General features: G+C 43.1%; 1 protein-coding gene across 3 annotated transcripts in view; it reads right to left on the reverse strand.

The window, feature by feature from the left end:
- Positions 1-16,799, reverse strand: part of GRM3 (glutamate metabotropic receptor 3) — a 104,970-nt gene that overhangs the window by 43,745 nt on the left and 44,426 nt on the right. For all 3 annotated transcript variants that reach the window (XM_005426292.2, XM_031061319.1, XM_031061318.1), the window contains one exon: positions 2,288-2,891. In XM_005426292.2, coding sequence (XP_005426349.1) covers positions 2,288-2,785 — 498 coding nt within the window. In that variant the 5' untranslated portion in view covers positions 2,786-2,891. The remainder of the gene's footprint in view (positions 1-2,287; positions 2,892-16,799) is intronic.

A 16,799-nucleotide genomic window follows, 5' to 3' on the forward strand; every position in this document is an offset into this window, starting at 1 on the left:
ACAGAATTTCTTCTTTTTGTTTCTAGTCACTTCTGGAACTCATTCAGCTTTTAGCATCCACAACAACCTACCATTTGCTGGTTTCATTTGATGTACTCTTTGTGTGATTGAGAGAGACAATGAAAAATGATTTCCTTAACAGTTTGTGCTGCCCAAGGTTCTGTAGCTACCATTTTCCCCTTTCAGATATCTCCTTTTCAGCCTGAAACTTGTTCTTTGTGCTCCAAGTGATCAGACCCACATAACTGGTGAAGGATACATTCCTACTCTGCTAGCTGGTCCACAGAGGGATAAAACCACTTCTACTGCAAGATATGGCTGAGGTTCTGCCCTGCAGAAACTGTTCTCCTGCAGTATGGGCAAGGATTTGCCCTTGTATTCCCTACTATGAATACACAGATGAGTTACACACTGGAATACAAAAGGAAATAAAACACAATTTCTTTAAATTCTTCTGTGCTCGTGCATGTCCTATGGGATCTGACCATGCTCCCAACTGATGGGATTTAATGCCTTCACAAGAGCAGCAACCAGCTCCCCAGAGTAATTCTGATTGAAACGAACATTGGATGAACTCTTGCCCTATTTATGAACAGGCAAATGAGGTTCTGTGGGCTTTCTGTCACTGCTGGGATAGTCTGCAGTACACAAGAACTCTTATTGCTCTTGACACTGGTGCAGCCATTAAGGCTTGTGCTCAGTCTGGAAAAATGTCCCACACTGGGTCTGAAAAAACATCCTGCACTGTCAAGACTTGGTGCCTTTGGAAACCTGCAGCTGCCCATGAGGAAATACCAGATGCAGGGTCTTAGTCTGTGTCAGTCTGGGCTTCAGACAGCCCCCACTTGTGATTATGAGTCATGTGAACTAGCTTGTTTTATTTAACCCAAAATAATGTGAGCACAGAATCACAGAATCATTTTGGTTGGAAAATATCTCCAAAATCACAGACTGACCTTTCGCTGATCACCACCATGTCAGCCAGACCTTGGCACTGAGTGCCACGTCCAGTAATTTCTTTAAAATATCCAGGGATGGTGACTCCACCACCTCCCTCCCTGGGGAATCCGTTCCAATGCTTAACAACCCTTTCTGTGAAGAAATTCTCCTGATGTCCAGCCTGAACTTCACGTAGTGCAGCTTGAGGCCATTTTCTCTCAACCTGTCACTGGTTGCTAGGGAGAAGAGGGCACCCCTCATCTGGCTGCAACTTCCTTTCAGGTATTTGTAGCTATAAGGTCCCCTCCGAGCCTCCTCTTCTCCAGGCTAAACACCCCCAGCTCCTTCAGGAAGAGACTTCAGCATCTTTCTCTGTAGACCCTTCACCATCTCTGTTGCCTTTCTCTGGACATGCTCCAGCATCTCAATGTTGCAGTGAGTGGCCTAGAACCGGGCACAGGATGTGAGGTGTGGCCTCACCAGTCCCCAGTACAGAGGTCCCTGCCCTGGTCCTGCTGGACACACCACTATTGATACAAGCCAGGATTCCATTGGTTTGTTGGCCACCTGGGCACTCCTGGCTCATGTTCAGCCACTGTCAGCCAGCGCCCCCAGGTCCTTTCCTGCTGGGACGCTTTCCAGCCACTCTTCCCCCAGCCTGTTGTCCTGCAGGGGGTTCTTGTGACCCAAGTGCAGGACCTGTATTTGGCCTTATTGAACTTCATACCATTGACTTCAGTCCACTGATTCAGTCTGCAGAGTCTTCCTACCAGCACTCCTGCCCAGCTGATGTAATCTGCAAACTGACTGAGGGTACACTTGATCTCCTCACCCAGGTCATTGATTACTAAACAGGTCTGGCCCCAGTACTGAGCCTTGGGAAACCCCACTAGTAACTAGAAGACAAGGATTTATTTTTAAATTTTAAATATCTGTTGTTAAAATGACAAATGTTATGAACATGCAGCATGCCAGGAACACATGTATTCAGACACATAGGTGGTAGCATTTATGATTGATGTGAACAAATATCTGCACTTTAAGCTGTAGAAAGTGTCATGAAATGCAAAGTTCAAAATAAATACTAAGACTTTTGGAAACTTCGGTTGCCTGCAGGATACACCATAACTAGAAGAAGTGGACAGCTGCTGGAGTTCGGAAGTACAGTGAGTATTTTAAAGACTGAATCGAACTAATGTAAATTCAGTAAAAATCATATGCTAGCTTGACCCCTAGGGTAAAGTGACCAAGCTAAGACTTGCTTTATTGGCAAACTTACATAAGCAGTGGTTCTCTCACTGGAGCTGCAGATAAACAGTTCTTACCTGGTGGGGCTGCTGTGACTCACCTGTATGGAGACGCTGCTGTAGGAACCACCGATGACTCCTGCAATCAGCAGTGGCAAATTCTCCTGGATGGCATAGGAGCCATCAGGGCACATGTACTCAGTTTCATCCACTTTAGTCAAAGATGCCCTGACAAACTCCAAAGACTGTTCTAAGGCATATGTATCCCTGGAACACGTGTCCAAGATGTGAACTCCAAGCTTAATTCCCGGCAGCAAGTAATTGTCTTTGTTGATTTCATCAATTGCAAACAGCATGGCCTCCAAGCGCTGGATGCCTCGGTCTTCATTGATTCTCCCACATTCTTCTATCCCAGTGCCTTTTTCCTTGATTGGGAATAAGCCTCCTAAGACCAGGTCTCCTTCTATCTTAATTTCCTTTCTGACAAAGCTGTGGTCACTTAGGGAAAGGAAAACTCCTTTGGAAAATAAAGCTAGCGCAAGGACTTGGAGTCTGGTGAACATCTTCATTGGTCCTGTTTTAGCAGCTCTAAGAAACATTGGTGGGAGCAAAAACACTCTTCAGTTTTTCTGATCCATTGCCAGATATGAAGTGCTGTCCCACAAGCCAGTGAAGAACAAGCCAACAAGTCTTTCCACTGGACCTCTAAAGAAGAGATGGAAAGAATTAGAAAAGGCAAAAGGAGACACAGGGATGTGAGATGCCTTAATCACACCACCATCCCTCCCTGAGGCAAACAAAATTCTTCCAAGCAAATTAAGGTAAATACATAAATAAGTAAGAGAGACATGAAAGAGGAGAATAAGAGACATGACAAGAAGGAGTCTCGTGTTTGATGCTTGCTCAGAGCATGAAAATGCTTGCGGCTGGACTTTCTCTCTTTAATGTTAATCTTAGCTCAGGGCTCAGATCAAAGGGAGGACACAGCAGTGATGTGTGTGCTTAGGATATGATTTTACTCTCACTAAGGTCAGGACAGTTTGCCAATGACCTGAAAAGGAGAAAAATCAAACCTCAGAGTGAAGATCGCAATGTAACAATTTTATGAATAAGTATGCACACGCAAAATCTGTTTATGCAGCACAGATGCATGACCTGTCCATGGACTCCTTGTCAATATCTCTTCAAATTTATCAAAGTGGCTGCTTGAACTCCCAATCCTGAGATGAATTGTGTGGCAATAGTTAAGCAGAACACTTTAATAATTTATTTCTGTACTTACCTTTTCCTTAACAGAGTATATACTAGAGTTGTAGGGTTATCTATAATTTAGAAACACGTAGCACAAAGAAATTGAAATCAGCAACAATTAAGATTTAACACTGAATAATGAATGAGCATGCTTATTGCCAAGCAGTTGTTTATCCTAGTACAATTTCAACATTGCTGTACCAAATTGAGTGAAAGGATAGCTTTTTTGTTCATATTTATTCCAACACTGTTCTCTCATAAATCAGTAATGGGTCAGATGCACTGTTAAAGGTCTCCCTCTGCTATCTGAACAGTCTGAGCTGCAGACTGTCTCAGCAGAATTTTCCATTCAGAAATGTCAATGGAAAAAAGGCTTCCTCATCCCTAAATGATCTTTAAGTAAGCTAGTTTGTTTATCACATGTGGATTATTAAACAGGTCCAGAAAATAGATTTTCTGGTAATTTTTAACAGAAGAAATTATTTTGACTGTATTCAGCAGTACTTTCTGTATCAGACCTAGTACTCTAATTTACCAAACATTATTGAATTGTATAGAGGGCATATGAAATGGTGGCACTACCCCATTGGAAATCATTATCAGACAAAAAGGTGACATTTGTCACATAAATGTCTGTGTGGTTAATAATTCAGTTACATTGTTTTCATCACTAATCCACTCTTCAGATAAAAACAGGGCTTGGGATTTTTTTAATGCAATATCCATCTTATTTACCTCTGTGGCTTCTGTTGCCAGTGTATCTCAGCAAACATTCATACACAAAGCTTTATAACAGTGGCAAAATATTTGTTTTCCCTGTTTCACACTTGGGAGAAAAAGAGACAGAGAGATGAATTGAGATTCTCAGAAGATTCTAAATTCAGATTTTGATCTTCTCGGCACTCACAGTCACTATCAAAATTTGGAAAGGTCAACTGTGCCCTGAACCCCCTGGTTCCCACTGAGTCACTGAGCCTGAAAAACTTCCTAACCAAGTTCTTCCAAGCCTGTTCTTGAGTGATTTACCTAAGGTCATCAGCACAGCCAAGAATCAAACTGATCTTTCCCAGTGCTCCTCTGATACCTTAGCAATAAACCTCCCTTGTTTCCTATTGCTCCCTCTGGCTTTTATGTGACTCTTTTATAAAGTCATATTAAACCAATCTGCTTTCAACAGCTCTTCAACACAACCAGGAGCAACTGAGTTTCCCCAAGAAAAGGCTTTAAAATGGGGCCCTCTAGAAGGTTTTCTAAAACTACCCTGGGACAGACCTAGAGCTACAGCAGGGAGGGTGTTCTCATTCCCTTGAGTCCTTCATAAGTGCTGGTTTCTGCAAGTGGAATCACATTTCACCTTGCATCTCCTCCATGTCACAGGAATGCATGGGTCTCTGATACATCAGCAAGAAAGGATAGAAAAGTACTAAAAATTATTTCAAAATTGCACATGGACAACTGATTTCCTCAGCAAAGAATGCAAAGGATTTCTGTATTCTGTCACCTATGCTTGTTACGGTGGTGCTGCTGAGGGAAACTGAAATCGGTGATGGCACAGCAAGAGATCAGTCCCTGCAGAGCCCAAGGGCCAATCTGACCAGGTGAGGATTGGGAATGACCATTTTTCTGATTCTTCCTTGCCACTTTGTGCTGACAGCACTGCCCTGAAGGTGTCCAGGCATGTGAAAGGAGGAGGTGGTGGGAGCCCCATTTAGGTTGGAGAACACAGGTGACTGATCCCCACAGTCCTGCTCTGTCTGGGGACACACAGCTTGGTAAAGGCTGTCCATGGGTAGGGGCCACCCACCTCCACTGGTTGTCTTACCTTCCCCAGGGACTGTGGGGTTCTGAGCTTGTCATGGGGCTTTGAGACTACAGGGTGACACCACGGATGCAGAGTCCTGCTTCCCAGGAAAAACATCCTATTTTATGTGTTCAGATCCTCTCTTTATAAATAGGAGACGTTAAAGAAAACCACAGCTTGTGGTATAAAATGTGCCTCTCTCCTTCATCAGACTTGGCAGCACTGCTGTCCATGTAGTGGCATTGCAGTGTCCTGCTGGGCACCAAGGATGTTGAGCAGAGGTTCAGAGTGAAGGTGTTCATGCAAAAGCTGATTTGTCAGGGGAGGATTCCCCTTTGGGTTGTGAGGGATGGGTGCCTGCGGGGTTTCTCATGGGTGGGACTCCTGGAGGAAGCTGTGAGGCAGATTTGGGTGGTCAGTGAGCAGCATCACTGTGGAGACTCTGAACAGACATCTTGGTGGGATGGAGACTATTTTAAAGCAGATCACAGAGATGGGCTTGCAGCTCAGTTCCTCTCCTGTTCTCTCTGGTGTGCACCTCCCACATGCTTTCTCTGCAGCTTGTGTAACTCAGGACTATATATACAAACATTTCATACCTATTCCAGGCTGATACAGCCCATATTCCTCCTCTTGAACATGGTGAAGATACCACTGATCATATCCTTCCTGAAGTGATTTCACTACACTGACCACTGCTATTGGCTTTTGTAGAGCTGTCTTCTACTAAAAGCATGTTTCTGGGATATTTCAAAAAGAAGTGCTTGCTGATCAAGTGGAAATTATTTTATTTTTTGTTTATATTTAAAGTCTTAATGTCAACTACAGGCAGGGTTTTGTTGTTCTTGGTGTTCTGTTAGTACTGCATTCCTGTCCTATAGCCTTTGGATCTCTGGTGGAAATAGAAGTAGAGTCTGGGTGTAGAAGCAATGTAAACATCAACATGGAAAATAAACAGGCTGAAGGAGAAAAGTTTCCATATCTGCATCAGAGGGTTTCTGCCAGCATTGCTCTATCTGAACTTGTGAAACATCTTCATTTGGCACTCCAGAGCCCTTTCTCTTTCCACTACAAGAAGCCCACAGGGGGAAGCTGCATCTGCCCTTAGGGGAGACTCAGCACATCCCTTACTGAAAGCAACTCACTTGTGTACAATAGCAGCTGTGCTGCTCTCACTGGAAATCCACTTGCCTCTAGGTCTGAATCATCAGCTTTGGGGATTATTTCTGTGTGTGTGAAAAGTTGATTGCACAGATTTACTATTTCTTGGTGTGAGTTTTCTTATTTACTAAGGCATTGTATTTGTGGGGTTCCCAGACAAAGGAAGGAATGGTGAATCTGACTCCATGTTCTTAGAAGGCTAATTTATTATTTTATGATACTATATTATATTAAAGAATACTAAACTAAACTACACTAAAGAATACAGAAAGGATACTTACTGAAGGCTAAAAAGATAATAATGAAAACTCCTGACTCTCTCCAGAGCCTCGACACAGCTTGACCCCGATTGGCCAATAAGTCAAAAAAATTCACATGAAACCAATGAAACAATCACCTGTTGGATAAACAACCTCCAAACACATTCCACATGTGAGCACTAGACAGAAGCAAATGAGATAAGAATTTGTTTTCCTTTTTCTCAGAGGCTTCTCAGCTTCCCAGGAGAAGAATCCTGGGCAAAGGGATTTTTCCAGAAAATATGATTGCCACACTAAGGATGGGCACATTCTAGTTTCTGTGAAAGCAACTAAAATGAGAAAGAGATTTGGGGTTTGGAGTCTGAGGTTTCTGTGTTCAGTATCCCACTGATATAATCTCCAAAACTAAATCTGTCTTCCAGGGCTATATGCACGTGTCTGCAGCTCACAAGCAGGTCCACCTGTGCTGTTGGTTCAGAGATGAATTCTTCTCAGACTAAGAATTTTCAGCCTATTTGTCTTGTAGGCGTCAAACTTCAAAGAGAATTGCAGCTGAATTTTTCATTTGGCCAGATGACTTATAAATCAAACATTATTGCTCATACATTGGTGGCAATTTTGTCTATGCCTTCCATCATACCAGCCCCAATGCCTGGTACTGGCAATCCAGCACCCAGCAGCCATGCATTTTCCAACCTGCCATTTATAAGGATGGAATGGGAAGCCTTACAGAGCTGAGGCATTTCAGATTGCCTAGCTATTTTTCAACACCATTAACTAATGAATAGGACAATCTACATGACGGGGCTAAAACTTTGGAGAGGTTTCCTCTCCTCCCTGCCATGTGCTCTATCCTAAATTTCCCCGCATTTGCTCCCCCTCACAGTGTTCTGCAGGGCTCATCTGTTTATGCAGCTTCCTGACAAAGGATGCAACAGGAGCTGACGTGGGTGCTGGAGAAGATTATGTTTAGCTTTATTGTGGGTGGCTCCCCCTTGGCAGTTGAGGATTTATACTGCATTATTCAGAGCTATAACGTGTTATTGTGGTGCCTGGAGCCATATGCCAGCTCAGTATCACCTGCTGTCCTTTGTAAAATTTCTTTGGAGGAGAACCATGCCCAGTGTAAGGTCACAGAGGAGGTTCCCACCACACCTGTGCTCTCATGGCATTTTACAAATATTGAAGCTAATAGTTTCATCAATAGATCTTTCTCCAAGGTCACCCATCAGAGAAGTATCTTTCCCTGAGCCTTTGCTGTGCCCTAAAAATTTTATCTTAGGGAAGCAAATTTCTAAAACAATTCAAATTTCAGCTCAAAATTCCGGTGTGTCTTTCAAGAGTGACACAAGAAGCTGAATGCCAAGATTTCTTTCTCTCAGAGATCATGGGTAACCTGCACAGTAGCACAGATCATCCAACACATTTATCACATTTATATGTGCCCTGGCAGAGCTTGACCTTAACACCTGATGAGAACTGCACTGAAATATAATGTCTTATTTAATCAGAAAAAAGTGACAGACAAGCTTGGGTCTCCTTGCCTATTATAATTAGAGATGTCGTCACCTCTGGAAGAGAAATATTTGTAAAGTGACCCAAAGCTTACAGTGACAGACCTGTGCCAAGCACACAAATTGCTCACACCCTGATTCTGGCTGGCTGAAATCTGGTAGCTTCAATCAGGACATAAAAGAAAACAAAGAAACAAACAAACCAGGGAAAAGTTACAGAACACGTGGTGAGTTGGAGAAAACAAGTGAATTTCTTCTATGGAAATGGAGAATTTCCTTCATGAAATGTTAATCAGGTACTGACATATAAATTTGCTAAAAATTAATTGAATTAATGAAAGTGCTTTAAATTTCAATTGTTGGCTGTTACATCTCAGATTTTTTTTCTTGCCTTGTGAAATATGACAAAAATGGCTTTCCAATTAGGTACTTCTGTGAATTCCATTTCATCTTGAAAACCTGTACATGAAAAACATTAATTATTGCAATTAGCACCAGCAGCAGCATGAGGCTGCAAACCATACAAGTTCATGCCATGTCTAGTATATTGTAAAAGAGTTTGAAAAGCCCTAAAAATTTCGGGGAAATTTCAGTATAAAGACATATAAAGCAAGTGATAATACATCAGAGTAGGAGTAAATCACCAGTCTTAAAATAAAAACTTATATTCTGTTGCTTTAGAACAAGAAGAAAAATTCAGAACACTGTGTTACTATTTGCACTGTGTTAGCATCAACATCTGATGCTTTATGTTTTCTACAATGTCAACATAGAGCAGATGCCCAGGCCTCTCCTCAGAGATCTATGATATCCTGTTTCAGAAAAGAAGGATTTAAAATATTAATCACATGGGAAAACAGATGTCTTTGATGTGTTACTCTTTAAGTTTCCAGATATTAAATAACTCTATGGATTAGAACTGGAAGTATTAATTTAGCCTGGTGTGGAACAAGGAGCCCCTGAAGATCTCCAGACATTAATATGGAGTGAAAATATGAGTCTTTGTTATTTGTTAAAATACATGAGAGCATTTGGCACTGTCTCTTCCAGAGTGAGTTTGGTCTCAGGAGAGGGAGTTACAATGAGCAGACCACCAGAGGCAGAACCTCTGGGTCAGGCCATGCAGGCTCCTAAATCATTGGAGTTTCTCCCTACTCTGACAATGAGTACATTCAAGTGCACTGAGAAGTCCAGCCGTGAGCCCGAGGCTCTGTGCCATCTGGACAATTTGTGGTGTAATGATCTTGATGTAATGCAGGGTTAGACCTTTGAAAGTCCCACCATCTTCCCTTCTGTCTCCTTTGGAATCAGCTGAATCCTACTGCTTTTTGTCCATCTGCTCATTTCTTCCAGGCTCTGGTGACAGCTGAGAGCCCACCAGCAGTGCCTGCAATGAGCAGGCAAGTGCTGTGTGCTTATTGATTGTGTATTAGTTGGCTTTAGTCTCAGCCTTCACCTGTGATCCCAGAAAGGCATGGAAAAGGAAAAAAATGGGAGTAGAAAGCCTTTGGGGACAAAGGAGCAGCTGGCTTCTGTGACCTGTGGATGTCACTGCAATTATTCCTCCTAGGTGGTGTGGGAGCACCAACACCAGGCTAAGGTCAGCAATGTCAAACGTTGGGTGAGAGAGGTGATGGCACAAGTGTGGAGCAGTCTTGTCCAGAGCAAACCATGATGTTTTCAGTGTCATGTCTGGGGATGAAATATTTAGCTAAGAGAAGCTTTAACACTTGTGCTTAATGCAAGTGAGGCTTAACTAAGTGAAGTTAGCACCATCCAAAGTACAGTCCCCCAAGGAGTATCTGTGCATTTACGCTTTAGACACGTATTTAACCTTTCCCTCTTAATTGATTCTTAACCATCTATTTTTTTTTCTGCCCACACAGAGATCGTTTCTGCTTTGTGCCCCTAATCACTTCTCAGCTCTCTGCAATGCCTGCAGGGTTTTCCTTGAGGCTGGATCTCCCCTGAACCTGTGTTCCAGCTGAGGAGCTCTGCCTGGGCATTCTTGGCTCGCTCCGGAGTGAGCTGCCAGATTTCACTTGTGCTATTGTGCCAAGATGTTTTCCCCATATTTTGGCAATACAGAAAATATGGCTGAGCCTCTGCATATGTGGAAAGCAGAGAGTCCTTTGTTTTTGTTGAGGCTTTGGCTGGCAGCACAGGCAGCCTCAGAGCCACACCAGACTCACAGGGCAGCAGTGTGCACCCTTTTTCCTCTCTGGCTGCATGTGTGGTGACTTCTGCTGCCACCCAGCTCTGATGGGACCCAATCCTGGCTTGGACCCCCAAGCAGCAGCACTCAAACCTGGCTTGGAGCTCTCCACATCCCTGCTCAGGATGGGAGAAACTGGAATAGCGGAGGTGATGGCAAGCAGTGGGCAAAGTCCCCTCTGTGGTTCCTTCTCCCTGCCCCAACTTAGTGATGAGTCAAATAAAAACCTTCCCAGGCTGGTGCTCCCATCCCTGTCTGATCTGAGCTGTATCTCCCAGTTTGCCACAGCCATACCAAGCGCTCAGCTGGTAATTTTCCAGGTTAAGATGGTTCTTCTCATTTGATCAAGGTAATATCTCTCCCTCTGACATATTCACTGCAAGCACTTAGAGCAGGAGCTGCTGCCTTGCCCGTGCCTGTGCAGGGCTGAACTCTTGGCTCATCACCCCTGACCAACCATTCAGTGATGAGATTCCATCTGCTTAACTTGCTCACTATCATCAGGCAACATTTCAGGCACTTCTGACCTTCTCCAGGAGACTCTCCTGCCTGTTCTGGTTAAGCAAGTCACCAGGTGTCTCTGGGTTCCCCAAAGGCATGAAAACATTTCTAATGAAAATATAGACTTTTCTTTGGCTTTGCCCAGCATTTACAATATGAGGTCAAGGTAGGTTCCTGATTACCCTGACAGGGTTTCACCTACTGGCCACTTGTTCTGTTGTGATCCTGGTAACAGCACAAAGCAATAGAAAGGGATCAAAACATGGAAAGAACGTTCAGGTTTTAAAGACCTATTTAGCAGTGGGTTGCAGCTTTTTGATGTTTAGTTGCTTTCTTTCCTTTTTTTTTTTAAATATAAAAGGAATTAAAAATGTAACAACAGTAGCCTCTGTTGAAATGATCCTTTCCTACACCCTCCCCCTCAGAGCCCAGACTGGTAACTCTTCCATCACATGAATGTTACCTCCAGGCAGCAGCATTCAGCAGAGTGTGAAATCACAATTAACGGAGCAAGTGTTTTGTAAGTGAGCAGAGACGGCCACAAATTACATCCTGCTATTAGCTGACTTCAGATCAACATTGTTGAACAGCTCCATGATTACTGGGCTGTGGCGTGTATTAAAAAAACATTAATAAAACATAATTGATTGTGAATTGTGCTTACTGCCTTCATAGTTCTAATCACAAAAGTCTCAGAAGTTTGCTGGAAACAAAAGCTGCCCTCAGCTATTTGTGGGAACTGGATTGTACTAAAAATTTTACAGAATTTGTTTTGCAGCTGCTGTAAATCAGTAAACTACTGAAGCCTGTGGGGTTTGCTAGCTGATAGATTCTCTTTGCCTTTTTCTTTTCCAGTCAGCAAAGAGAGGCACAAGATTGCCTCACCTCCACCAGAAAATACCACTGCAAGTGGAAACCATAGCTCAGTCTGCCATGCCCTAGGTGTGTCCTTATGTCACTGACAGGGAGCAGGAGCTGGTGGCTGCTATTTACTGAGAAACAGGCAAATACAGAGCTATACTTCAAAAATACTCACATTTATGGCTCTCTTTTGGGCCCCAGATTATTTTCAAAGCTTAAATCAGGTTTTCTTACAGGAACCTGGAATGTTAATTCTGATTCATGACCCTGTCTGGGCTCATGGAGGGACAAGATATGTCACAGAAGTTTATGGCTACATTATCAAACTCGGATTCCCTGCTATGAATTTATGGACTTTAAAAATGCTGTTCACAATCAGTCAAATGTAGGACTTCAAATGTGGGGCTTGAGGCCCAGCCAGTGACACAAATGGACTGTCCTTCTTCATCAGTTAGTGCTTCAGGTACCTAAATCTCACTCAGGATGAGAATTCCCAAAACACTTCAGACCCTGCCTGCACTTGCTGATCAAGGTGATGCTTAACTCTACTTCTAAGCCAAATTTAGTTGGAGGAAGATGGAACTCTGGCAAAGACCTCAGGGAAACAGGCTCAGGGATGTGGGCAGGATCTTGCCCTAGCTGTAACTATTTAAAAAGTCTCCTCACCCAACAGAGAGGCATAAAGTGAGGAATAAACCTCACAAGTTCTGAATCTCTCCTGCTGTGACCACTAAAAATGCTAGTGCTAGGAGTGTTGAAAAATCTTAGAAGTGTGATGAAAAATCTTAGAAGTGTGTTGAAAAATCTTAGAAGTGTGTTGAAAAATCTTAGAAGTGGATCTAAAATTAGGTAATATAATGCCTGCATTATTTATTGACTTTTTTTCAGCCTGTGCCCTGGTAAATGAACTTGTATAAACAGTGGGAGTAGATTGCTTAAAAGCATTTCCTGTTAAAGAGCTAGCAGCAAGAGTTATTTTTAATGAAAATAAACCAGAGAAAGAAAATTTTTCCTGTTTCTGCAAAGATTTATTTCACAAAGGCAGCAAGGAACATGCCTTGTCCTGAGCAAGGGAGTGACTTCTACTGCTAAGAAATGAAAAGTCAGTCTGTTATCACTCAGGCTCATTTCAGTTTAGTGTACTCAGCTCTTTGCAGGTACATCCTGGAACAAACAGCTCCAACCTGCACCGAGCTTCTCCTCTTTCCATACCACCTGTCCCTCCCTCAGATCTGATGCAAACTGCTTGCTTGGCTCCTTCCATCCAGCTCCACAGCAGTGTATGTACATGCAGACATATATTTTTATGAGAGGAGCCAGAACCTCACACCCCCAACACATACCCTGCATCCTCCCACTCTAAATGGACATTGCTATGGCAACAACAGCTTAACTCAAAAATTTAGAGAGGCATTTAGCACAAATTATGAAAGAAGAGACGAGACACTGGGTAAAGCCATGCGTGGTTTGGTGGCTTGCTGTGTCTCCATTCACTGATTGCTTCAGGACACCCTGGGGACCTTGCCACTTGTATTCTGTCACCTTCTGCCCAGCACTGTGCAGGAAACAGCTTTCTCTAGCACTGCCTTTGTCTTTATTTTCTGTGCTGACAGTAAATGGACTTTCAGCCATCTGGTTGGCCACAGAACTGAATTTGCAGTCAGCCCAGCTTGGTCCTCAATCCCTCTGCCGGAATAATTCATGTCCTGGGAGTGTGATGGGGAATTCCTTGCTAATGAAGGGAAGGAAAGACACAGGCCCTATTTAGAGTATCTGGAACAGTGCTAGTGCTCTGATGAAGGCCCAGCTGAGCTGTTGGATGGAGCACAGTGCATGTCTGTGACACTTCTCCTTGCAAGGAGTTGCCAAATCTCCGACATAACGACAAAGCAGAGGAAAGAGAAACATGAATAAACTCAACAATTCCTAGTGAATCCATGTTTTTCTACAACCTGTGCAAACTTTGTCCTATGTTCTTATATAAGCCAAGATGAAAGGTCTGCGAGGAGAGGGACTTTATAGGAGGGCATAAGTGAGAGTAGATTTACATTAGATATAGAGAAGAAATTATTTCCTGTGAGAGTGAAGAGGCACTTGGACAGGTTGCCCAGAGAAGGACTTCCCATTGCTAGAAGCGTTCAGTTGGCTGGGGCTTGCTAGGGGGGTTGAAATTAAATTGTCTTTAATGTCCCTTACAACCCAAATCATTCTATGGTTATCCTGTGCTGACGATCCTTTGCTTTGGACGAAGCACAAAATTGACAAAAAGTATTCAGAGAAACGTTCATATCTAATTTTAGCCATCTAAAGTGAGGGTCCTTCTTTGGAGCCTAAAGCTAAGCAGGATGAGCCCAGGTGTTAGCTGTGCTCCTTTCATCCCTCACTAGAGGCAGACAAAGAGTTTTGGTGAAGGAAGAGTTAAAACTGCTTTGCATGGATGTTTGTATAGAGGCTTATATTTTCTTGGAAGGTACAGTCCTCAGTAAGGATGTACTCCTGCCTCACTGCAGGAGGAGTTAGATCTGATTATTATGGGAGGATCAGGACTGGATATTCTTTCTGTGTGGCCTGTGTGCCTTGTAATAACAAGCTGTCTTGTTATTACAATTCTCATTGCAATCTAAGATTAATACTTGTATCCCAAATTTCACCGAGGCCAGCATGAATGAATAATAATCCCATTAAGGAATTCAAGAACTGGCCAAGAGTCACTAGTTGTATTTGTTAACAAAACTGAACCCGGAGGTGAAGATTTCATTGCTTTGCTTGCACTTTCTGGCTTTGACTGGGGAGGAACTTCATGATTGCCAACATTTCTACTGACCACAGGAAGGCAGAGCCATCCTCATGGCAGCAGGCAGACAATGAAAGCCATTCTGTCATAATTGCCTCAAATTCTCCTGTCAGGCAGCAATTGAAAAAGGAGAGTTGAGAAACCACAAGATCAGGTGCATGAGAAAAAAAAGTAGGTTAGGAATTGTACATGCCAGATTGTGAATCAGGCTGCACTCCCCTCAAGGGCATATTCTTCCAGTTCCACAGCTTGTTTCATGGAGAGGAAGATGATGGAGGAGAACCATTTCTGGAGATTGTCTGTTTTTCCCGGGGCTGTGGTGTTATCTACATGCCAGTGTCGTGCCTCTGGGAGGCAAAGGGCCCTACATCACATTTGATGAACTACAGAGGGATCTTCAAACAAGGAGTAAAATCAGGAAGCAAACAGCTCAGGGTGTGCTGAGAGTGGGGACAAGTTCTGGGGGTCTCACTAAAAGTGACTGGGAAGAGAGGAATTACAGAAGGATAAAAAGCATAGAAAAGTGAAGGAACTTGAGGAGAAATTTTGAAATTCATTTTCTAGGGCAGATATCTTTGACAAAATTCTAGACCTTTAAGCTACATGACAGCTTGCAGGTGGAAAGAAATGCAGTTCCCTAAGTTTTAAATTGAATGACCTTATGTGCTTTTTGGGGCTAACACACTCTGTCAGCAGTGAAACACCCTCCCTTCATGGCTCAGGCCCAGCTACCTTTTCTCAGGAAAGCAAAAGCAGCATAGCCAGCATCTGCCTTTCCTTATTCCACCCAGGAATACACATGGAAAACACGGGAGGCCTGTGAAAGCAGGTGACAAGATTTAAAATGGGAACTCCTATGGCATCTCTCCAATATAAAATGAAGACAACACTTGAGTAACAGCCTACTCTTATCACAGGCTACACGTTTTTGGTACATCCTAGCAGGTTGTAGAAGTGACATCTACATTTGCAATAAAAATGTGTCAAAGATGGCCAATACTCCTGACCAGAGGAATTCTCACTGGTTTGGATAAGCTGCTGACTGCTTTGACTGTGCCCTACCTGTAACTTTCCTGTCTAAAACAAGTCTGCAAGGCGTGAAATCAGGGTTTACTGAATTCAGAGCAAAGCTTTCCCTGATGTCACTCAAACACAGGCTATCCCCAGGTGACATTTGTGCTCCAGTTTGAGTGTATTCTTTCTGACATAGAATAAGACCAGGGCATTTTATTTTTTTCCAAGACAGATACATCATCTGGCAGTTTCCAGCTGATGTAAGATAGGTTACAATAGTGATACAGCCTATCTGTGGAAAGCCTCTTTTCCTGTGGTTTCCTGCAGGGGAGTTTTTGGTGTTTGCTGTGTGGCTGAGCTCACTCCTCAGCCTTTCTTTATCAAGGGATGTTAATCACGTTTTTCATTCCTTTATTCAGCCACCTTCCTTTCCCCAAAAAGGAAACCTGTAACAAATTAATATCTTCAAAGTCTGTATTTTGTGTGATTCTGTTGACACTGGCTAGCATTCAAACTTTATTGGAATTGACAGTTAATGCAATTGCATAAGCCCTATTTCCTTAGGAAAACGGCCTTCAAAAGACCAGGGCATGCTGCTTGAACTCCTCTATCCTTGCAGGGTCCCAGGCTTTAACTTTTTCACCTCCCCTATTGTTATGTAAGCGCAGCTTTATTCTTGGAATTTGTTAATTATAGAACGTGATTCATCAAATATATTGTAGACACTGCAATAGGATGAAATAAATTACTATATCTATTTTTCCTATATATATTTCCCTACTATATCTATTTTTCTCCATGGACAGTGAACAGGGTCTGTAGAACTGGACAAAGGAATTTCCTGGGTGGAGTGGACTCTTTAGATTCTCCTTTAGTCAGTGAGGTCAACATGGCCAAAAGTTGTTGGCATGCAATTAATTTCACAGAGTCGCAGAATCAGGCTAGAAGGGACCAGTGGGTCACCTGGCCCAAACTCCCTGCTCAAGCAGGGACATCCCAGAGTACAGGATTGTGTCCAGATGGTTTTTGACTATCTCCAGTGGAAACTCCACGGCCTCTCTGGGAAATCTCTTCCAGTGCTCGGTCACTGCCCAGGACAGAAATTCTTCCTCGTGTTCAGGTGGAACTTCTGGGCATCAGTTTCTGTGCTTTGCCTCTTGTCCTGCTGCAAGGCAGAACAGGCTCAACTCCCTCAGCCTGTCCTTGTAAGAGAGATCTTCAATCCCTTAAACATCTCTGTG

Source organism: Geospiza fortis, unplaced genomic scaffold (genome assembly GCF_000277835.1).
Source record: "Geospiza fortis unplaced genomic scaffold, GeoFor_1.0 scaffold428, whole genome shotgun sequence".
Classification (NCBI taxonomy): Eukaryota; Metazoa; Chordata; class Aves; order Passeriformes; family Thraupidae; genus Geospiza; species Geospiza fortis.